This window comes from Solanum stenotomum, chromosome 1 (genome assembly GCF_019186545.1).
Source record: "Solanum stenotomum isolate F172 chromosome 1, ASM1918654v1, whole genome shotgun sequence".
NCBI lineage: Eukaryota > Viridiplantae > Streptophyta > Magnoliopsida > Solanales > Solanaceae > Solanum > Solanum stenotomum.
The window spans coordinates 92,082,775-92,108,804 of record NC_064282.1 but is presented as its reverse complement, the minus strand read 5'-3'; the positions used below and the strand labels follow the sequence as shown (position 1 = coordinate 92,108,804).

Here is a 26,030-nt window from a genome sequence, read left to right as displayed (position 1 = left end):
TGGGACTGCACCCCGAGGGGGAGCAATGGGAGAGGCCGTGGTAGAGGTTGCGGGAGAAGGCCCACTAGAGGCAGATGATAAGCAACTGGTCCAACTAGACATGGAGCAGTGACCCCTCCATCGGCTGACGAGGTAGCGAGAGAGGGTGATGAGGGGGAGGATCGGCAGATTCATGAGAAGGAAACACCACCCCAGCCTACTCCAGAGATGATCAACTAGGTTCTCACTTATCTTAGCGGGTTATCTGATCAGGGCAAGGCACCCACCATTTTCTGCACTAGCAACTCAAGTACAAGGAGTACAACATGCAACTGTTATGGCTCCCCACATGGATGCGTCCTTGGAAACATGCATGTTTCCTCGATTGACTACAGGGCCTATAATGACTAGTGACCAGCATGATCTCTTTATTAAGTTCTTAAAGTTGAAACCTCCCGTCTTCAAGGGTACTGAAGCTAAAGATGCTTATGATTTCCATGTGGATTATCACAAGCTGCTTCATAAGATGGACATAGTGGAGCAATTCGGTGTTTAGTTTGTTACCTACCAGTATCAGATGGATGCCAAAATGTTGTGGAGGTCTCATGTTGAATGTCGACCAACAAAGGCACCATCTATGACTTAGGCGACATTATCTAGCTTCTTAATGGAGAAGTATATACTCGGACTTTGAGGGACAGGAGGAGAGATAAGTTCCTGAACATAGAGCAAGAAAGATGTCGGTTGCAACCTATGAGGCCAAATTTCGTGCATTATCCAGATATGCCACTCATCTTTGCTTCAGTCCGCAAGAGCGGATTCGCTGCTTTGTGATGGGACTGAGGTAAGATTTGCAGATTCCAACATTACAAGTAGCTGCTTCTGCAAAATCTTTTCAAGAAGTGGTTGATTTTGTGATAGAGGTAAAGGGGGTGAAGCCAGATGACTTCACCAAGGTGTCAACATTTAAGAAGTTCCATAAAGGAGGTAAGGTTAGTGGTTATTACTCCAGAGGGCAGAGTTCTAGGGGTTATCCACCCCGTCCTCTTCAGTCTTCATTGCAGGTTTCACCTGAGGGTCCGTTATCGACCAGCGAGCCTTTTTCTGAGTTTGGGGGTTATCTTCAGTCTTCTTCGTCTTCACATAGACAAACTCTCGACTCCAGGACTTGCTGTGGATGCGGTGAGGGTGGGCATATCAGGAAATACTGTCTGAGACAGAGTCAGGCTCGGTATGTTTAGAGTTACAGATCTCTGGCAGTTACAGGTAGGGGTGGTCATGGTAGAGGTCGTCATTCAGGAGGACGTGGTGACAAGTTGGAACTACTGTAGCGCATCCCGATAGAGGCAATGGATAGACATGTGATAAAGCCCATTGTTATGCTTTCCCCGAGAGGCCAAAGGCAGAGGCATCCAATGTTGTTATCACAAGTACTCTTCTGGTCTGTGATCGCATGGCTTCTGTATTGTTTGATCCTGGATCCACATTTTCTTATGTATCTTTCTTATTAGCTAATGGAATGCTTGACATGCCTATTCGTGTCTCTACTCATGTTGGTGAGTTTGTGTTAGTTGAGAAGGTGTATAGGTCTTGCCTTGTGACTTTTGTGGGGAGTGGGGAACAAAACTTATGTAGATTTGATTATTTTGGAGATGGTTGATTTCTATGTAATTTTGGGTATGACTTGGCTTTCTCCAAATTTTACTATCTTAGATTGTAATGCTAAGACTGTGACTTTGGCCAAGCCTGGGATAAATCTATTGGTATGGGAGGGTGACTATATTCCCGCCCCAGTTCGTATTATCTCTTTTCTTCGTGCTAAGAGGTTGGTGAGTAAGGGTTGTCCAACTTTCTTGGAACATCTTAGGGGTGATAATTCCAAAGTGCCTTCAATCGAAACTGTTTTGATAGTTCGTGAGTTTGTGGATGTTTTTCCTGCAGACCTGTCTGGTATGCCAATTGATAGGGATATTGATTTTTGTATTGACCTGGAGCCTGGGACTCGCCCCATTTCCATTCCCCTTATAGAATGTCCCCAGCTGAGTTGAGAGAGTTGAAGGCCCAACTTCAGGAGTTGTTAGGTAAAGGTTTTATTAGACCGAGTGCCTCTTCTTGGGGTGCTCCAATTTTATTTGTGAAGAAGGATGGTAGTTTTTGGATGTGTATAGACTACAGGATGTTGAATAAGGTGACTATTAAGAACAAGTACCCCATTCCTCGCATTAATGACTTGTTTGATCAGTTACAGGGTGCTTGTGTGTTCTCAAAAATTGATTTGAGGTACGGTTATCATCAACTAAAAATACGAGCAATGGATGTGCCAAAGACTGCTTTTCGAACAAGGTATTTTCATTATGAGTTCTTAGTAATGTCTTTTGGGCTTACGAATGCCCCTGCTTCTTTCATGAGCCTGATGAATGGAATTTTTAAGCCATATTTGGATCTCTTTGTTATTGTATTTATTGATGATATTACTGATCTACTCCAAGAGCAGGAAAGAACATGACGAGCATTTGAGAATTGTATTGGGGTTGTTAAGGGAGAAAAGGCTTTATACCAAATTCTCCAAGTGTGAGCTTTGGCTGAATTCAGTGTCCTTCTTGGGGCACGTGGTTTCTAAGGATGGAGTGATAGTGGATCCCACTAAAATTGAAGAAGTGAAGAGTTGGGTAAGGCCTACTAATGTTTCAGAGATAAGGAGTTTTGTTGGTTTAGATAGCTACTACCGTGGTTTGTTAAGGGATTTTCTTCCATTGCTTCCCAACTGACCAAGAAGAATGTTCCCTTTGTATGGTCGGATGAGTGTGAAGAGAGCTTCTTGAAACTCAAGACCTTGTTAACTACTGCATGTATTCTTGCCTTGCCTGTGGAAGGTAAGAATTTCATTGTTTATTGTTATGCATCTTATTTTGGTTTAGGTGTAGTGCTAATGCAAGAGAGTAATGTATTTGCCTATGCTTCAAGGCAATTGAAAGTGCATGAAGGTAACTATCCGACCCGTGATTTGGAGTTGGCTGCAGTTGTATTTGCATTGAAGCAGTGGAGGCATTATCTACATGGGGTCAAGTGTGAAGTGAATACAGATCATCATAGTTTACAATATGTGTTCACTCAGAAGGACTTGAATTTGAGGAAAAGGAGGTGGATGGATTTACTGAAAGAATATGACAGTACTATTTTATATTACCTAGGAAAAGCTAATATTATGGTTGATACCCTAAGTAGAAAAGCAGGGAGCATGGGAGTTTAGCCTACTTACAAGTTTCTAGACGCCCATTGGCTAGAGAGGTTTAAACTCTGGTTAATGACTACGAGACTGAAAGTAATTGAGAAAGGAGGATTCTTGGCTTGTGTGGAGGCAATATCTTTTCTTGACAAGCTTAAAGGAAAGCAGTTTGATGATGAGAAGCTGAGCCAAATTCAAGACATGGTATTGCGAGGAGTGGCTAAAGAGGTTGTGATTGATGAGGAAGGCGTCTTGAGAATTAAGGGGTGGGTATGTGTGCCCCGTGTTGATGATTTGACTCATACTATCCTTGCAGAGGCTCATAGTTCGAGGTATTCTATACATCCTGGTGCAACCAAGATGTATCGTGATCCGAGAAAACATTATTGGTGGAGTAGAATGAAGCATGACATTGTTGATTTTGTTGCCCAACGCCCAAATTGTCAGCAGGTAAAGTACGAGCATCAGAGGCCTAGACGGACACTTCAATGAATGTCCATTCCTGAATGGAAGTAGGAAAGAATTGCAATGGATTTCGTCGTTGGTCTGCCAAATACATTGGGTAAGTTTGATACTATATGGGTAATTGTTGACAGATTAACTAAGTCTACTCACTTCATTCCAGTCAAGGTGAATTATAATGCAGAGAAGTTAGCCAAACTCTATATCCACGAGATTGTTCGATTGCATGGAGTTTCGATCTCCATCATATCAGATAGAGGTACGCAATTTACTTCTAACTTTTGGAGGACCTTGCAAGATGAATTAGGTACTAGATTGGATCTTAGTACATAGGTACAATATAAACCCCATACATCATCATACACGCGGAAACCATTCATAATAGTACCTAGAGCCACTTATAACATTTTAGGCCACTTATAACATTTTAGGCACATTCAATGCATACAATACATTGCCTTCCTCTTTGTCTTAACTCATTTCTTCAAGCAACCCTTAGGGAATAATTGGTGCAATGTATCACCTTAAGGTTACCAAGGGTGAACTTACATATAGCCTTCATCAATCCAACCACATATATGCATAGAGTCATAAGCACACCATAAGACATAGTCTTCACATAGGAACTATCACCTAAGACAACCCTCAAGTCCCACTAGTGCAATGTGCAAGTAGAATCCCATAATACTACTCCCTTCAAGTGTTTGTAGGAAGCCACCATAGACTAGGCACATCATATTCAACAAGTCATAACATCTTTATTTAACATTAGACAAAAGACCAACAAACTTCATAACATCATATAAGGACTCATTCATTTACTACATCATTAGTCATAACCCATTTAGTTCATATCATAGATAAACCACCCTCACAACCCGTTCACCAGCTCACTCGTGCAATGTACACATGGAGTCCCATACCCCCACATATACTAAGCAAAACTATTAAGAAGTGATAAATGTAATTCTCATGCATAAACATACTTTATGTCTTGACATAAGTAAAGTCAACCTTAACATGCTTTCATATTAACACACATAGACCATATTCTTCATTACATAAAGAGCCTAATCATAACCTCCATTAGAATCCACTTGTGCAATGCATCAGTAGGGTCCATAGTCCTACCTACACTTAGTAACTCTTCAAGAAATCGTGACTAGAGTTCATATTCTTATCTTAGTTCATTTCTTAACTTTTGGGAGACATTGCCATAACCGACATAGACCATGTGAGCTACATGGAATCCGGTATTCTACTCCCACACCGAAAAGAGAGGCTACTACTTGCCAAAGTAGGACCTACATACATAATAGCTATCTAGTGGATCCACTAAGCTAAGACCTACGGGGGCACGTAGTTATGGAACAAGGAGATTGCTACTAGAAAACCTTGACTTACTAAGTGTGGAGGTTTCCATCTCATGAGACAACATCTATGTTGGGAACCCGGACTTGCTAAACGTGAAGTTTCTCTTGAGGGAAGCCGAACTTGCTAAAAGTGAAGCCCCCACTCTCATTTTTCATGTTCACTCAGTGCTAAGCTCCAACTCCCTTTTTAAACATCTTTAAGCCTTTATTTAACATTAGTTCATAAAGTAGGCTTTAGGGACTTAATCCCTCATATCATATAGCACAAAGGTTTCTAAGATGAGAATGACCTTTCATCATAGAACCTACCTTATGTGAGAATGACCTTTCACATAGTCATACCATATTCATAACATAGTCTAGTTTAGAGTACAATTGAGGAAACCTTTCAAGAGACTCACTTTCACTAGATTATCATAAACCTTATTCATTCATTCATGTGTGTGTACATATGTGAGAAAGCCTTTCACATAAACACCTTTATACAACACATATTCATACCTTGCTAATTATACACTTTGCTTGCATAATAATATGTAAGGGTGCATATAAGAGTTAACCTTCAATAGACATCATAACACATAATATTCATAGCTATACATGTAGAGTGTGTGTGTGAGCATATTGGTCTTCATAGTGACATATTAGCAACAACATTCATATGAAGTGTTCTTCCCTTAAAAGGATCAAAACACATTCACAATGTCCCCAATTCATGAGCAATTCACATATAAAGCCCTTAGGGATTTTAGACCACACACCCACACTTCATCATAGTAGACAAGGACACATTCAACATTGAATAGGTACTCCTAACATGTATATGACCAAACATTCATACAAGGTTCATATAGGTAGGGGTCATTCCACAATAGTACCTAACATAATCAATCATGTAGACCACACCTTATCCCTAACATAATCATTCACATTTTAGTCCTCATCATCAACACACTTTAAACATCATGCTAGCATTGAGGATTTCATACATAACCTTCATATCATAACTTCATAAACATATGCATCATAATCATCAATTCACTTCACATCTATTGGCTTCAAGGCCATGATCTCAACATACATAAATAGACAAGAAGTAAACACCTCCACCACAAGTGGATCAAACCTCACAACATCAATTCTCATACTATAGATTAGAAGTTAGGTCAACTTACCAATTCTTCAAGCCATGATCACTGAGGATCAATCCTCAACAATTCATAATCAATTGACATAGGTAGAAATAGGAATCAACAGTGTAATTCAATAACATAAACATAATCTAACTACAATTCTATAAACAAAGGAATCAACCCACAACTTTGCCCATAAGGCCATAATTCTCAACTCATCAATATACCAACAATTCAACATGAATAAGTATAGACAATCATAGGAAACATCAATATAATCTAATCTAAACATAATTCCATCAATAGAGATCATATTCACAAAGACCCACATCATAGGCCAATTTTTGAGAATTTGAGGATCATGGATTTTTCAAGAATTCCTTTGAAAATTGCCTTAAAAACATTAAATCCACATTAATTCATCAATAGAATGATTTAGAAAATCGTTTGACAAGGAACCTATGTTTAGATTGAAAATTGGGAATTTTGGTCTTTCAATCACTTTTGAAAAATCTTTTATACGACTCCTTAAATGAGAGGTTATTCAAGAATCAAGAGTCACCATACCTTAATTATTGAAGACCCATGAAATTGAAGAACAAATCAATTGAAAACCCATCTTCTAGCTTGAGCTTCATCAAGGTTTTCAATGGAGTTTTTGAGAGAATATATTTTGAGAGGGAAGGGTCAATTTGAAGAATGGGTTCTAATTTTAGGTTTTGAGGTTTTAACCAACTTAAAATACCCTAAAATAGGTAGAATAATCGTTTATAATAATTCCCCAAAGTAGCCAAACTATCCCTCACTTAGTTGGACCTTTTTAAATAAGTCAAACTTAAGTTTTATTTTCGCAGATTTCGTCGGGAAACAAGTTCGCGACGCGGAGGTGTTCCCACAAGTTTTCTGGAAATTAAATTCGAGATAGTAGAGTCCGCGACATGTCCGCGACACAGACCAAACATTTGGCCTTTGGTGGAGTTACTCCGCGACGTGGACATGCTCCCTCCAAGCACAACTTCAAGCTTCCTTGGCAGCTTGCTTGGCCAAGGTTGGGGTCCTCCTTGGGGACCCTTAGAGTGGCCCCCGGGGCATCGTATCCAAATGTTTTGACCCTAAAAACATTTATTAAGACACTAGGGTCACCCCACTAATTTTAGACTCCAAACAACACATAAAAGCATGAACAACATACTAAAACACAGTAACACGTAAAAGACTAGTTTCCGAACGTCTTGGTCGTCCCTTGACGTTTGACTTCCAAACTCTTTAACACTGACTAAAAAGGCTATTCTTCATTATTTTAACAAGTTATTAATGCATAAAACCCATGTGAGGCTCTACTTTATCCTACTTTATTTTGAGGGTCATTACAATATCCCCACTTAGGAACATTCGTTCTCGAATGACACTTAAAACACTTCTGAGGACTCAATGACCCAACTAGCAGCTCATAATACACAACATACAACATCAACATAAGAGCACACATTAAGGAGGAACATCAACTCCACATTAAAGGCTCAAAACAACTTCGTGCAATTCAAGAAAGTAGCAACACATCTACCAACTCCTTATGCATCAACTTTATTAATTCCCATTGCATTAGAGGAACTTCCTTCTCCAAATCATCACTATGCTTAAAACTCTTTACTTCTCATAAGTATAGGAGGAACTTCCTTCTTCATATTCAATGAGCATCAACATTTATATTAAGAAATCAACAAGGCATTTCTTTAACAAGACAACATCAAGCATGCTCATTACAACTCTCATGGAGTCAACATCACCCAACATCTATGGGTGCAATTTCAACCATGAGAAATAAAGTTCGTGAAAACTCAAAATACAACTTAAGCATGAATTTTCACAAAAATATTCACATACAAGAAAATCATGTCATAATCATCATTCTCATTTCAAACACAAAAAAAACACAACATGCAACTATCTCATTAAAGCACGTTATGCAACTTTATCATAAGAAATCATTTAAGCATGCACTTCAAATCAACTCATGCACTACCAGCAAGTTGAAACTTTATTCACCAACTCATAATGCATCAACCACATAGGCCTTTCTCATGTTCATAGGAAGAACTACCTTCTCCTAAGCATGCCATGATATTTACCCCTTTTATATCATCATAGGGTCCATTATGCAATGGCTTTCAAGTGCACACATAGACATGATCAACATTTCCACTCTTGAGGCAATTAAGCAATTCATAGTAGTTGCACCCTAACATGAGGATTATAGATCATCTACTAGTCTTATCATGTAATCATCATACTATCAAGAACATACATGTCATTACCATGTTTAGTTATCTTCAAGAAGGGGCTACCTTCTCCTAGTCACAACATACACCCATGGCATCATCAACTCATAAGCAAACATTACACAAAGGTCAATTCATTTAAGGAGAAATTCTCAACTCCTAACCTAAGCATGCTCATACTCTTTTCCTCATGAAGTCAAGAGTGGATTAACCATATAAAGATGCATATTGACATGAGAAACATGAATTTTATTACTAAAATTCCATTTTTTTATGTAGCAAGAATCATTCAAAACATGCATAACATGGTGTCTTCTAAGACATGCATAACATATGGAGATCATGCAACTCATAATCATATGCAAGACTCCAAAACATGAACAAGCTACTAGAAACTCTTTGGTCTCAAGCTTGAATAAGAATAGAAAGAAAAGATAAGGATATCAACAACCTTACTACTCACTCATCATACCTCACTTAGGGTAAACCCATCTAAGAGCACATTAAAGTAACCAAGAGAACTATCAGTTACCAATTAAGCACAATGTCCCCCTCTTGGGATCAAGTTATGCATACTCTTTTAATCATTACCTCCTTCATCTCTAATGTAGGAACCATTATCCACAAAATCTTCACTATACTCTCTTAGGTGAGGATTTCAAGAATCCAAAAAAAAAAAGTATCTATACCACTCCACTTCATATCTATCACCCAAAGTAGTTCTCAACTTGGAGAACTCAAGGAAGTTCAATGTAGAAATATTAAGGGCACTCAAAACCTTACCATCTAGGCACATTATCCACCACTTGGGGTGAGCTTAATCAACTATTTATCACACCATACCCTTATCATCACCTTTGGTGTAACTTTCCGCTCAACCATGCCTAGGTATTATCTAAACACCCTCTTTGAATGACCATACTTAAGATCGCCCTTACAAGACAACTATCCTCTTTAGAGTTGGTCAATATCTATTCTCTTGTCCTTCCTATGACCTAAAGGGTACATACTACTCTCCAAGTTAACCTTAGAGCAAAACACTATCCCAACTCATGGAACAAAGCCCCTTTTTCAAGTCTTAGGGCAAGCCTACACAAGAACTCTGATTCACACAAGGACAACCATGAAGCATCACTCATAAGAAAAAAGGCAACTTTCAACTCACTCTAGTTACCACATTCCTTCAAAACTCCTCAAATCTTCACCATGACTTTCCACTATCATTACCCATCACCATAAAACAACTCATCATGCTAAAAAGGATTTCATTCTTACCATAACGACTCTTACCATACGAGAAGTACACCACCATACAACATTTTCAATGTAATGCTCCCAACCTCATAGGTCACACATAGCCATGATTGGCATCACAATATGATTTCCAAATCTACCTTCATATATATATACTCATATATTCACCACATCATAATAAGTATTAAAACTGACCTTTTCTTCCCTCGATCCTTGCAACATCACCCCTTCCAAGTAATCACATCTATAAGACCACCGGACAAGGGAAAATAAGAGAGAGAGATCATAGGGAGTTAAGCTCTACGGCATGACACAAGATTAATGAAGAAAGTGAAACTTCTATCGTCCTATAGCCTCTCGCTCATAGATGTGTCGCAACTCACACCGATGAATAAAACTCTACTTGACGTGGCTCATGAGACGTTGAATCCTAAGACCATTTTCATAACCTTATGCTCTGATACCAAGTTTGTAACGACCGAGAGCACCCCCTAGTCGTTACCGGCGTATTCGACCTCTCGGAGGTCTTATACAATCCCTTAGCATTCGTCATAGCATTTATCATAGAAAAATAGTGGAAAATTTAAAACTTTTTTATAATATAACACAAGGCATAAAAGTCACCTCATTAAACCTTTAATACAAAAATTGGAGTACTACATCTCAACGTAGCCATCTTAAAACAGGACTACAACACAAGAGGGACACAACCCTTACAATACAAAAGAAACTACTATCTAGTACATAGAACTTTTGGAAACTCTTTAACATAAAGGTCCTTGAATCTTTAAGGACACACCCGAACTTGGGAATAATAAGCCAAGCTCATCACTTCTAGGAAACACCCTTTAGTCACCATCACCTACACTTGGTGTAAAAAGAGGAAGAAGAATGGTGTTAGTACAAGAATGCACTAAGTAGGATAACCATGCAAAACATGCTCTTAAAAGGACATTTAGTTGGAAACTATGCATCATGCCTTTTTAGAGAAATTTCAAGAACACTAAGTAAATAGGCACAATATAAACCCCATACATCACCATACACGCGGAAACCATTCATAATAGTACCTAGAGCCACTTATAACATTTTAGGCACATTCAATGCATACAATACATTCCCATCCTCTTTATCTTAACTCATTTCTTCAAGCAACCCTTAGGGAATAATTGGTGCAATGTATCACCTTAAGGTTACCAAGGGTGAACTTACATATAGCCTTCATCAATCCAACCACATATATGCATAGAGTCATAAGCACACCATAAGACATAGTCTTCACATAGGAACTATCACCTAAGACAACCCTCAAGTCCCACTAGTGCAATGTGCAAGTAGAATCCCATAATACTACTCCCATCAAGTGTTCGTAGGAAGCCACCATAGACTAGGCACATCATATTCAACAAGTCATAACATCTTCATTTAACATTAGACATAAGACCAACAAACTTCATAACATCATATAAGGACTCATTCATTTACTACATCATTAGTCATAACCCATTTAGTTCATATCATAGATAAACCACCCTCACAACCCGTTCACCAGCTCACTCGTGCAATGTAGACATGGAGTCCCATACCCCCACATATACTAAGCAAAACTATTAAGAAGTGATAAGTGTAATTCTCATGCATAAACATACTTCATGTCTTGACATAAGTAAAGTCAACTTTAACATGCTTTCATATTAACATATATAGACCGTAGTCTTCATTACATAAAGAGCCTAATCATAACCTCCCTTAGAATCTACTTGTGCAATGCATAAGTAGGGTCGATAGTCCTACCTACACTAAGTAACTCTTCAAGAAATCATGACTAGAGTTCATATTCTTATCTTAGTTCATTTCTTAACTTTCGGGAGACATTGCCATAACCGACATAGACTATGTGAACTACATGGAATCCGGTGTTCTACTCCCACATCAAAAAGAGAAGGTACTACTTGTCAAAGTAGGACCTACATACATAATAGCTATCTAGTGGATCCACTAAGCTAAGACCTATGAGGGAACGTAGTTATGGAACAAGGAGATTGCTACTAGAAAACCTTGACTTACTAAGTGTGGAGGTTTCCATCTCATGAGACAACATCTATGTTGGGAACCCGGACTTGCTAAACGTGAAGTTTCTCTTGAGGGAAGCCGAACTTGCTAAACGTGAAGCCCCCACTCTCATTTTTCATGTTCACTCAGTGCTAAGCTCCAACTCCCTTTTTAAACATCTTTAAGCCTTTATTTAACATTAGTTCATAAAGTAGGCTTTAGGGACTTAATCCCTCATATCATATAGCACAAAGGTTTCTAAGATGAGAATGACCTTTCATCATAGAACCTACATTATGTGAGAAAAACCTTTCACATAGTCATACCATATTCATAATATAGTCTAGTTTAGAGTACAATTGAGGTAACCTTTCAAGAGACTCACTTTCACTAGATTATCATAAACCTTATTCATTCATTCATGTGTGTGTACATATGTGAGAAAGCCTTTCACATAAACACCTTTATACAACACATATTCATACCTTGCTAATCATACACCTTGCATAGATAATAAGATGTAAGGGTGCATATAAGAGTTAACCTTCAATAGACATCATAACACATAATATTCATAGCTATACATGTAGAGTGTGTGTGTGAGCATATTGGTCTTCATAGTGACATATTAGCAACAACATTCATATGAAGTGTTCTTCCCTTAAAAGGATCAAAACACATTCACAATGTCCCCAATTCATGAGCAATTCACATATAAAGCCCTTAGGGATTCTAGACCACACTCCACACTTCATCATAGGAGACAAGGACACATTCAACATTGAATAGGTACTCCTAACATATATATGACCAAATATTCATATAGTGGTCATATAGGTAGGGGTCATTCCACAATAGTACCTAACATAATCAATCATGTAGACCACACCTTATCCCTAACATTATCATTTACATTATACTCCTCATCATCAACACACTTTAAACATCATGCTAGCATTGAGGATTTCATACATAACCTTCATAGCATAACTTCATAAACATATGCATCATAATAACCAATTCACTTCACATCTATTGCCTTCAAGGCCATGATCTCAACATTCATAGATAGACAAGAAGCAAACACCTCCACCATAAGTGGATCAAACCTCACAACATCAATTCTCACACTATAGACTAGAAGTTAGGTCAACTTACCAATTATCCAAGCCATGATCACCGTGGATCAATCCTCAACAATTCATAATCAATTGACAGAGGTAGCAATAGGAATCAACAATGTAATTCAATAACATAAACATAATCTAAGTACAATTCTATAAACAAAGGAATCAACCCACAACTTTGCCCATATGGGCCATAATTCTCAACTCATCAATATACCAACAATTCAACATGAATAAGTATAGACAATCATAGGAAACATCAATATAATCTAATCTAAACATAATTCCATCAATAAAGATCATATTCACAAAGACCCACATCATAGGCCAATTTTCGAGAATTTGGGGATCATGGGTTCTTCAAGAATACCTTTGAAAATTTTCTAAAAAACATTAATTCATCAAGAGAATGATTTAGAAAATCGTTTGACAAGGAACCTATGTTTAGATTGAAAATTGGGAATTTTGGTCTTTGAATCAGTTTTGAAAATCTTTGATAGAACTCCTTGAATGAGAAGTTATTCAAGAATCAAGAGTCACCATACCTCAATTATTGAAGACCCATGAGATTGAAGAACAAATCAATTGAAAACCCATCTTCTAGCTTGAGCTTCATCAAAAGATTTTAATGGAGTTTTTGAGAGGGAAGGGCCAATTTGAAGAATGGGGTCTAATTTTAGGTTTTGGGGTTTAAACCAACTTAAAATACCCTAAATTATCTAGAATAACCGTTTATAATAATTCCCCAAAGTACCCAAACTACCCCTCACTTAGTTGGACCTTTTTAAATAAGTCAAACTTGAGTTTTATTTTCGCAGATTTCGTCGGGAAACAAGTTCACGACGCGGAGGTGTTCCCACAATTTTTCTGGAAATTAACTTTGAGATAGTGGAGTCTGCGACATATCCGCGACGCGGACCAAACATTTGGCCCTTGGTAGAGCTAGTCCACGACGCGGACATGCTCCCTCCAAGCACAACTTCGGCAGCTTGCTTGGCCAAGGTTGGGGTCCTCCTCGGGGACCCTTAAGGTGGCCCCCGGGGCATCGTATCTGAATGTTTTGATCCTAAAAACATTTATTAAGACACTAGGGTCACCTCCACTGATTTTAGACCCCATAAAACACATAAAAACATGAACAAGATACTAGAACACACCAACACGTAAAAGACTAGTTTTCGAACCTCTTGGTCGTCCCTTGACGTTTGACTTCCAAACTCTTTAAAACTGACTTAAAAGGCTATTCTTCATTATTTTNGGTCGTTACAGAACCCTTTCTAATAGTTGTATTTTCATTATATTTATTATTTATATATATATATATATATTCTGCTCACATGGATCCGAATTGACCCACATGAGTGACCCAATCCAACTTCCTTCAAGTCGCTATTATTATTTGGCGGATTTTCTTTTTGATTTGAACGACATCATGAGGTCTCTTGCTTTAAAAAAAAATAAGTTAAAAAATGCTTTCTGGAATAAAGACCTCATGATGTCATTTTTAGGCAATTTGCTTTTTATGTATTTTTTTACTATTTTTTTAATAGTGACACTTTGGTTTGAGTATTTAACTTGCTTAAGGGTATCACTTAGACTAATAGGTTACCCGGTACTTTGGACTATTATTAGACCTGGAAAGAAAAATAGATTCGTGATCAACACCACAACCAAAATTTTTAGGATCCAGCCGCAACAACTTTTAGATGTGATTTTATGCCTTCGTCGGGTGTTGGTGTATGAGTTATGCCCCGATATGTTGCCTAATGAGGAGCATAAGAGGTTTGAGATGTTCTAGAAAATAGATCTACTTCAGTTTCACATTGGACAAGGAGAGAACAATTATGACTTTCTTGTGAGTTGTCATGAGACGTTACAAAATGTGGTGTTGGTGGAGTCCCACAGAGTGGATTACACTTTTTTTCACATGTGTGGCCTATATAAGAAGTGGTGACGGTATGATGTCGATACTAGACTAACAGGTTCATTCCCTGTAACTTGCAAGAGGAGAAGTGGAGTTAGTTTGAGAACTTGACTTAAGATGGTATTTCAGATCGATTTTGGGACAAAATTTCATGCCTTGTTTCACTATGCTATGGTGATTTTGCCAGATAAGACCAAGAATTTGTCAATGCATGAGAAGTTTGACTTATCATATCCATGTAGTAACTTATTATACAACCTCGTGTAGAGCTTCTTTTCAAAGAGTAATTGAGGTGGCCATGGAGGTTGAGCTTATTTGCCGCAAGGAATTTAGGGATTTGACAGACAAGAGGTCTTGCACTTCTTGTTATTTTAGTGGTACCTCATCTTGAGGTAGGGGATCTTTAAGGAGGGATTTTCATCCTCAGTTAAGTGTACATGTTCATGCAGCTATTCAAGCGTTTGAGGGAGATTATTCTGCACAAGGCTTCTACAACTCGGGTCAAAACTTATCAGGATTGCTGTTAGAGGTTTTCAGGTGATGATGACCATTCAATATATTCGGATACTTGTTAGTATATGTTTGTTCCTTGTCCTACAATGAGTGTGGTTAGTCAGGTAAATCAATAGAGATTTCTATAGACTTAGAGCGGGAAGCTGACATCGATAGTGTTTTGTAAACCGTTGCTTCATTTCCAATTTTATAAAATTGAAAAGTTCTTTTAAAAAAAAGTGAGTAAAATTTTCAAATTCAACTTGAAAAAAAATGAACAATTTAAAATATTAATATCGTAAAAAAAAAGTTATTTTAAGAAAAGTAAATAAAATTTATATATCACGATTTTTATGAGAAGATAACAATGAAAAAAAGCACTTATTTCTTTTTGCCACATTCACATTAGCTGGTCTTGATTCATCAACATATATTTGACTAAAATAGACTTTATACCAAAGCTAATAGCCACCCATTAACGCGAGGTATGCCTATTTTAAGACGAAAAAAATTGGATCATAATTCACCAAGTGTTAGTTCCTCTAAAAAACACACACAAAACTTTTCTTTAAAAATGGAGAAAGTTAAAGAAGATATGGTGTTGGCAGGTTCAATGCGACACCATGGATTAGAAAATTGGAAAATGATGGCAGTCAAATTCTCAAACTTCATTCCTGATCAACATCGATGTATTCTTTAATTTTCGTATGTAGAATGTCAGGTCGAGTATGAAAGTTTAAAAAGGCGTTCTAACTGTCTATATCAGACATTACTGAAGAAGAAGAAGATGATGTGAGTGCATTCATATGTTGATGACAAATAAACTTACAAAGACTTATTGAGATTATTGGTCAGAGCAAGTCAAACTAAGGGATGCTCCATCTCTTTCATAAATCCCAATTTTTTCCCTTTTTAATTATTCTTTACTTATGATGTTTGAAGAATTATGAGTTTTCACTAATGTTTTGTTTGATCCACATTTATATGATGGTTTTTATAAAAACAAAATTTCTTAGGAAATACAAAATATATCCAAATATATATTTTCTTTTCTAAAGTTTAGGTGTTGGAGCACAAATAAAGTATCACTAATTGGTACAATATGCACTAATTTTTTTAATTTATTATTTTCAAATAAAATGTTCTTGATTCCATTTTACTATTACCAGAAAAAAAAAAAAACCTTTATCACTAAATATCAAAACGCCATAGTTAAAATATTTAGGGAAAAATTGTTAAACAATACCATTAACTATATATTTTTTAATAACAAATTTCCTAGCTAATTCATGTTTTTCTTATAAAATCACTAATTGATTGTTAGCTTTGATAATTGGCCCCAAATAATTATTCATTAATTTTGGCTACGTTTATTGTCCAAATTTATGTTGTAAATCTATTTCTTTGGTACATTTAAAAAAACCTAAAAAGGAAAAAATAAATTTTGATAAGTCAAATTGCTTAATTCTCCCAAGAGAAAAATTTTTATATTATTTTTGGTGACTTTCCAAACTAGAAATTCTTCTTTATTTAAAATAAAATAAAATTGGAGTTAGAGAAAGAGAAAATGGAGGAGGGGATTACAAGGTAGGGTCAAACCCTCACCAATAAATTGAAAATTTAGCTAGTCAACCAACATAGCTACTAAGATTCTCCAACTAGCAATTCTTTGTAGGTTACGATCTTTATTTCTCCAAGAGTCTGTAAGATTATTTATAATCTCTCTTCGAATGCATATTTTATCCTTCATTTCCATTAAATGTTTATAATTTTCACTAATAGCAATATCAGAGTGAAATTATATATCCACATTGTTTTATTATAAATTGACAGCAAAAAGGTAATATGATTATTGGTATCTTTAATTGTGCTATGTTTATGTAAGAAAAAAATTCTGAATTTTTTCAAATAAGAAGCTGAAGAAAGAATAAAGTTAAATGAAGAAAAAAAGAGATAGATAAATCCTAATGACAAAATGGAGAATATTAATCAAGATTTCATAAAAATTCTTGATGTGGTGAGATCTCACAAGCATTATTATCTTTTAGAATCTCAACTTCTCAGAAAGGTAAATACATTGCTAATCTATATATATGTTGTGGTTTCTTAAACTTATATTTGTACTTTAATTATAAGCTAAAACTTAGACAATTAAAAAGAATGCTTTCTTTCTTCTATTGCATGTGACGTTCTTTCCTCTTTAATCAATTATAAAAAACAGTATTTTCTTAATTGAAACATGATGAAGTTTGAACCTCGTATCTTTTTATCTTTAAAGATATGTTTACTTTGACTCTACATGGAACAAAGAATTCTAAAACTTGTGGTCTTAGATACGTTGTAATAATTGTGTGACTATAAAACTTCTCACTAATGATAAAATAAAAAATGTATAGCTTGATTATTTTCAAATACAGACATATGTCATATTTTTTTAATAGATTGATAGTAAAATGGTGTTACATAAAATCGGAAAGAAAGGAGTATCTGACATGTTTAATACCAAAAGTCTTTTTTTTTTCTTGTTAAACTCATTATTGTGAGGTCAAATTTACAGTATAAGGATCATAAAACATGCATTGTATATTCGTTATTAGTGCTCATATTTATATTTTTTTCCAAGAAGATATATATTATACTAAACAAATTAAGCAGCATATGGATATCTATATTATTCAAAACATGTTAGAACAAGATAGGTTTTTCGAACTTGGAAAATGCCAATTTCTTTAAAGATATTTTATTGATTTTCAGCAACGTTATTGTTTATTACCCGAATGAAACTCTTTAATAGTTTGTCGCTCCTGAACTCATCGCCATTATTGTGAGAAACCCTAATTATGTCGCGAAATTGTGTGTGGATTAGCAGCAGCAGGTAAATCAATGTTGGCCAAGCAAAAATTGGAGAACATGACACATTATGCACATAACAAAGCTCAAGAAGGTGAGTCATTAGTGAGGAGGAGTACGAGAGTGAGAAATAAGGCTTGTGAATTCAAGAACGATCAGGATAATGCTTGCAAAGGGAAACAAAGAAGAATGACAAATAAAAAATAAGAATATTTTGGAAATAATGAGTGAAGCTTACTAGAAGGTGGTCAAATTTATAGATGTTTTTTTGGTGTATTAAATTTCTTTTGTTTTGTAGTTTTGGTAATATTTCATAGTTTATTATCAATGTAGATTGGAGACTAATTAATCTCCTAACCTTATCATGTGCCTTTTTTTCTCAAGATTTTATGTTTTGAACAACAAAAAATATCTCATAATTGAATTAACATAATTCAGTTGGTGATGTGAACAATTGTTTGGTATGTGATTTGCATCAACCTCTTTTGTTTTTTTTTTTTCAGGAAAAAAAATATTCATAAAATTGTTAGTATATTTGAGCATTTTAATAGTATTTTATTTTTAAATTGTCTCCTATCCTATCATCCTCTATTGCCCACTCTTCCTAGGAAAACGTTAGTAGAACGTTGGGAGTAATTGTCTTTTATTTAGTGACTGAACGTGGTCAGTCATGGCCATAACTTCTCATTGAAACTCTATTATATCACTCATTATTTTATCTTTTTATGTTTTGTAATGTGTAAAGCACAAGTACCCTCTAGAATATACCTAAATCTTAGAGACACACCTAAACTTAACTAGGGTCCTATTACCCGCCCCCCCCCCCCACCGAACTCATTTTTCCCATATTTATGTGCACCTTTTGTGCTGACGTGGCACGTTCAACCACCCAAGTAAGTTGTGTTTGTACACACTCTCCTTTCACGTGTGTAAATATATTTTTTAATTTTTTTAATTTTTTTTTAAAAATTATTATAAAATATTCTTATTTTCTTTATCTTGTGTTTAAATTAAGTTACTACACTTTTTTTACCTTGTACCGAAACTTCTAATTTTTACCTTCATTCATTATTTTTCTACTGATTTTATTTTCTTTGTCTTTCATTTTGATTTGATTTCAAATTTAATTCTAAATGTCTTGTATTTAAAATAACTTAATTATGAACTGATATCAAAATAATTGAAGAAAACCAAATAAAACATCAAAAAATAAAACTTTAAAATTAAAGGACACTTTTAAATTTTCTATTTTAAAAAAATATACATAATTATTTTTAAAAAAAAATTGAAAGTGAAAAGATAACAAATTAAATTTTAAAAATTTAAAGTGAGAGAGAAATTAAAATAAATATTTTATAAAGAAAGAAATAAAAATAATTAAATGTATATAAGTTTTATAATCAATAAATATGTGTACTAACTAATTATAAAATTACTAATCAATAAATGACATGTGTCCTATTTGTGCACTCATCACTTGTCTTCAAGTGAGTTTGCACACTCTCTATGCCATGTTAGTGTATGTAGTATATTTATTCCATTTTAAATCAGTATTAACGACAATATCATATTGTTTGATTTATCTCTTGATATATTTGGGATAGTTCTGAAGGAAGTGGAACTGATACACTCCCTACTAGTATTGTTGAGCTCTGTCCATTTATACTTTGTAATTTCATCCTTCTCTTGCTATTAAACTAAAACTATGCTCTTGAAAACTCAACGATATATTAATGTGTGTGTAGAACTTTTCCAGGCCATTTCAATGGTATGTTTTTTCATTACTAATCTTGAATAGCTTGGTTCTACAGGTTGAAATCTCTCTTTTCGAAAGGGTTAAACACGGTGAAGTTTGGCATTTTAGCTAAGCAACTCTGTGATGAATTAATCAATTATGGGATAACGAGTGATGAACTTGTAGAAGTGGTAGCTATGAGAAAGAAAGAGATAGCAATTTGGAATGCTAGTTTATCCATTAATATTTTCTTAAATGTATTTTAAAGGTTAGTTAACATTTCTCTTTCTTGACCTTTCTAGTAAGATTGTAACTTAAAGAACTCTTAATTACCATTCCTATATTCCATTGTGCTAATCTAGGAATTCTTCCTTTTTGCCCCCATTCTTTGTCCTCAATTAATTGAAATGTTTTTATTTTTCTAGTTATCCCAATATGTTGTTCGTATATTTATGAGGAAGCATCTCACCTATATTTCTTTGCACTTTTCAATATTTATTGTTATAACGATATTGTGAAATCACTATGACCATACAAAATAGTAAATTCTTTGAAATTTACTTCATCTCTATTAAAGACTCACTTCCCTTCATTTGCAATACAATTTTCTTACTTAAATAGTCTTGCTTATAGAAAGTAAGATACGCCAATATTGAAGATAGAAGTGTAGTTAAGGTAAGAATTCTTCATATTCCCTTTAGCTAATGATGAAAGAGAATGTGGACCATTTTTCTCGAGATGATAATATTGTGCCCTCCTAATTTGAGGCGAGTAATTCCTTTTTATAGCTACAAAAAAAGGTTGAAGGTATAGTTAATAAGTTGGAGACCTGACATCGATTTATTATCCTCATCTACTAATTTTACTTGTTTGTACATTCTTCATGCAAGGCGATTCAAACCAAAGGTAGGATTTTCTACCTTTTAAGTTTGTGACATAAGTACTTCAACATGAGCATGGTTTCAATGTATACCATATTCCTCTACTATATAAGTCTAATGGTTAGGGGGACATAATTTCTTTAGATTTTCTCGGTTACAGTGTATTAGAGTTTGGTAGCTAAAGAGTAAATCATCCTTGGTCATTGTGCAGGGAGTTCATTGAGAGAATCAACAAATTAGATTCATATTGTTCTCAAATTTTTGGAGGAGCTAGCAAACTCTTCAGGATTACTTCATCTTTGGTGATCAATAAATCTCTCATAGTATCATTATCTACAATAGATGGAATTTTAATTTCTTATATTCCTGCACAATCCGAATGTAAGTAGTTGTGAAGGGGGATGAAGGTATTTTCTATATGAGGAACTCACGAAAATCTTGGCAATTTCATATCTTAACTGTTTTGAAAATATTACATGATTGACATTTCTTTACCATATTTGATATTCCGATACTTCCTAAATTACCCCGAAAACCATTTTTTTAAGAATTGTTTTTGGTCGTATAGGTCATTTTATTAATTATCAAAAAATGAAAATAAAGTTTTGGCCCAAGCCCAAAATAAAACAATCAAAACAACCTATTTCTACTCTGATTAGGGTAAAGCCCACTTTCATTAACCCTATCTATAAAAGCTAACTTCAACTTCCTCTTGAGATCACTTTCACTTTTTCTTACAATGTTGCCTCCTTGCTCACAGCTGAATGTTACTCTACTCCTTCTTCTCTTATGGGCTGTACCAGATACCTATTCCAACATTCCCATCTCTCTTCTTCTCATACAAGATGTGTCACTCAACCAAGGTAATGTAACTCCTATCTTTTCCCTCCTTTTATTCATCACTGTTCTAACTCTTTGTTGTTTAACCATGTGAAAGAATTTTTTGTTGGAAAAAACTATTCGAGAATTTTGAAATTTTCTTGAGTTTAAAAATTGGTTAAAAGGGAAAAGTTTTTTATGGGGAGAATCAAAGGAAACTCTTTAGTTTCTTACCTAGAAGATGTTAATTACTTTATTCCAAATCACACATGTAGTCATTACACATTACTAATATATATTTAGTGATTTGAGATTAAAACTTAAATTATTTAAGATTATATTCATGTAGTGGTGTTCTATACATATCATGATGTGATATGGATTAGTCATCATGGATATGAAGACCATCAAGTCGATTCGAAGTAATTTGGATACCTTAGAAGATTAATGAAAGAAGCATGGAAGATTTAAAATATACTAAAATGAAAATTTAAGCAAGAGGTGACTACATATTAAATAATTAATAGGCTAGACTTTCCTTCGTTTTAGCTCAAGGGTATTATTTTAACTAGCTTAGGTTAGTTTATCTACTATTATAAATAGCAGAAACTAGGGTTTGTTTTAGGGGTTGGTTTTTGAATGAACATTTGATGTTTAGGCTACTTTGTGAATTTGGGAAAACCCTCACATCTGTCCAATTGAACCCTCTTGATTATTTGGGTAAGTCTTCACTTTTATGAGTTCAATTTCTTTTCACCTTTTTATTTTACTCTAGTAATTAAATTCCTTTTAGTTGATAGATCGTCCTTTTTTTCTTCTAAATCTCTCTGTCTTTCTTTGTGTTTCTTAATAGTATATTTTGTTTGCTTGATTGTGGTTCATTTTATTGTTCTTGCATCTAGAATTACATAAAGTATCTCTCCCTCTTCCTTAATATTTCTAAACCATATATCTTGCTTGCTTGATCGTGGTACTAGGTAAGTCTATCCTTCAAGGCATAAACAGAAGAAATCACCTAGATTTTTTCCACCGCTGAAAATTGTACTTGATACCTCATGGTTCTCAACTCACTTCCTTGTTGACCAGGTAATGTTTTGATTGTATGCTAAAAAAATTATATTTCTGATGCAAAAGGAATTTTCCTCTTATGAACAATATATTGAATTTCCTTTTATTATGTTCCATGAACCTTACTATTCTAGGTAGGTATTAAGTAAATTTTGGTGCACCTCTAATCTCTGAAGTTCTTTATGTCTTCATAATTCAATTATTAGGTTACAGTAGTGCGGGGATTGGAAGTATAACTTATACATGTCACCTCTATATCCATTCCTTCTCGCCCTGATCCAAAAAACCAAGAGAATTGACCCAAACTAGCTTAGAATTGACACATAATTGTTGTCTATATCAATTTTTGTTTGACAAATGTCTTTATCATAACTTTCACATAATGCCTTATGATGTAAACCTTTTATACTAGTATGATCAATATAATGCTAGATTCGATATTCACTTAAATTTTTCTTACTTTAATAGTGGATTACTTAGCATTGGGTGTTATAGTGGGTGTTCAGGAGTTATTATTGTCCAGATACTTAATGGAAAGTGTCACTTGGCTTGGCCCTTAGTGATCCATAATTTATGTAAAAATATAGGACATAAGAGGAAACTTGTTAGCATTGTGTGTTGCAGGAGTTATTATTGTCTAGAGACCTATTGCAAAGTGTGATTGGCTTGGACCGCAGTGATCCATAATGTCATGTCCCGCCACTTCATTGTTCAGATTCGGCATCAGGATAAGGGAGAAAATCTAAAGTTGTGGAGAGGTTAGTAGAACACTCTAGAATTCCCTAGATATTTTCAAGAAGGCTTTAGAATTCCCTAGAACTTGTAGAGAATTCTAGAATAGGACTAAAGTGTAAATACTGTAGGGAATTGTAAAGTAAATAATTTTTACACTTAGGCCCTTAGGAGATAATATAAATAGAGGGTCTCTTATTGGCAAAATGGTCCAACCAAGTGTAGAGCATTCGACAAAGTAATACAAAGCCTTCTTCCAAAGCTTTTCAAGTCTTTCTTGCATTCTCTTAGCGGTCTTAGTTTGAAAAGTCTTACTTGAGCTTACAAGATCGTGAAAGATTCGTGAGTAAGTTGTCAGGTGTTGCATAAAACATTAGTGAGACTCTAAGTCTCTGACAGCGTGGTATCAGAGCAAAGGTTTGTACTAAGGGAATGACCAACGAAGGAGATGTGAACGTTGCTAGCACCACCAACATCAAGTTGGATAGTGGAAGGAAGATCTGCAAATGAAAGAAGCACCACAAGAGTAGTAAGGAAATGTTGCTCGACCTTACACCAAGTGAGGCGCTAACATGTCACCCACCTTCGACCATTGAAGCAAGTGACGATGAGCATAATGACGAGGCCATTGACATCTCCGCCGGAGAGGAATGGGTCGCAAGGGTTGAAATGGCGAGATAGACCGTGGAGATATTAGGCCGGCGTTTGAATGAGGTTGATGGAAAGTTCAAGACTCTAGAGGACTTCAACCTTGGGGAAAACAACAACATCCACAAGGAGTTGGAGGGCCGCCAGCGTGCCTAGTTCGAGATGAAAAAGGCCATCACTTTCTTGGAGTGTCAGCTCATTGATTTGCTAAGTATGATTGAGGCCATGAGATCCGAGAAGAAAGAACTCAATCATGGGTTCGGTAGTTCTTCTCATGAACCTTCAACTGTCTGGAGGCATAAGATATAACCTTTCCATCCTGCATTAAGACACAACCCAAACCAACTCTAGAGGCATCACAATACACCACAAAACCTTGAGTACCTTCTGGTAGCGTCAAAACTAGAGCAGAGATCAACCTCTGTTTCAATTCCTGAAAGCTTTTCTCACAAGCTTCTGACCATTGAAATTTCATTGTCTTCTGAGTTAACTTTGTCAAAGGAGATGCAATAGACGAGAACCCCTCAACAAACCTTCTATAATCTCCAGCTAAACCCAAGAAACTCCTAATTTCAGTTGGAGATGCGGGTCTAGGCCAATTCTGCACTGCCTCAATTTTCTGAGTATCAACTTTAATTCCGTCACCGAACACAATGTGGCATATGAATGCCACAGACTTAAGCCAAAACTCACACTTAGAGAACTTGGCATACAACTCCTTGTCTTTCAAAGTTTGAAGAACTGTTCTGAGATGACTAGCATGATCTTCTTCATTCCTTGAATAGACTAGTATGTCATCAGTGAAGACGATAACAAACGTATCTAAATAAGGTTTGAAGACTCTATTCATCAAGTCCATGAAAGCTGCCGGTGCATTGGTTAAACCAAATGACATGACTAAAAACTCATAATGACCGTACCGGGTCCTGAAAGTTGTCTTTGGAATCCTTTACTCTCAACTATTGATAGCCTGATCTGAGGTCAATCTTTGAGAAACAAGTGGCACCCTGAAGCTGATTGAAAAGATCGTCAATCCTCGGAAGAGGGTACTTGTTCTTGATGGTAACCTTATTCAACTGGTGGTAATATATACACATCCTAAGGGAACCATCTTTCTTTCTCACAAACAAGACCGGATCACCCCAAGGTGAGACAGTCGGCCGGATAAAACCCTTATCTAGGAGATCTTTCAACTGCTCTTTCAACTCTTTCAACTTTGTTGGTGCCATTCTATATGGAAGAATAGGGATAGGACGAGTATCTGGAATGAGATCTATGCCGAAATCTATTTCTCTCTCAGGAGGAATTCCGGGTAGATCATCAGGAAACACTTCTGGAAACTCTCTTACTATAGGCACTGACAGAAAAGGAGGTACCTAAACACTAGAGTCATTAACTCGGACTAAGTGATAGATACAACCCTTCGAAACTAACTTTCTCGCCTTAAGGTACGAAATAAAATGACCCTTAGGCGCTGATGAACTGCTACTCCACTCTAAGACTGGCTCATTCGGAAACTGAAACTTGACCACTCGAGTTCTACAGTTTAATGATGCATAACAGGCATGAAGCCAATCCATACCTAGAATGACATCAAAATCTACCATGTCTAACTCAACCAAATCAGCCATAGTGCTCTTGTGATTGATAGAAACAGGACAATCACGATAGACTCTTTCCGCTAGAATAGACTCCCCAACAGGTGTAGAAACACAAAAGGGTTCACAATGTCTTTCAGGAAGAACCTCAAACTTATTCGCAACATAAAGAGTAACAAAAGATAAACTTGCTCCTGGGTCTAGCAAAGCATACACATCAAAAGCAAAGACTTTGATCATACCAGTGACAACATTAGGAGAATTCTCTTGCTCATGGCGACTGGTGATTGCATAGAGGCGGTTTGCTCCTCCACCTACACTAGAAGTAGCTTCTCTAGGTGTCGTCCTATCTGGTGGAACAACTGAAGAAGATTGTGCTTAATTGCCCCCATTACCCT

At 35.8% G+C, this 26,030-nt stretch overlaps 1 protein-coding gene across 1 annotated transcript; it reads left to right on the top strand.

Moving 5' to 3' along the window:
- The first annotated feature begins 3,283 nt into the window (after nucleotides 1–3,283).
- Nucleotides 3,284–3,697, top strand: LOC125858717 (uncharacterized). Its single transcript, XM_049538535.1, has one exon. The coding sequence runs from the start codon at nucleotides 3,284–3,286 to the stop codon at nucleotides 3,695–3,697; it is 414 nt and encodes a 137-aa protein (XP_049394492.1).
- Nucleotides 3,698–26,030: the final 22,333 nt, after the last annotated feature.

Excerpts from the sequence above, each read along its gene's own strand:
- LOC125858717 (XM_049538535.1), top strand. The coding sequence starts at position 3,284 with ATGACTACGAGACTGAAAGTAATTGAGAAAGGAGGATTCTTGGCTTGT.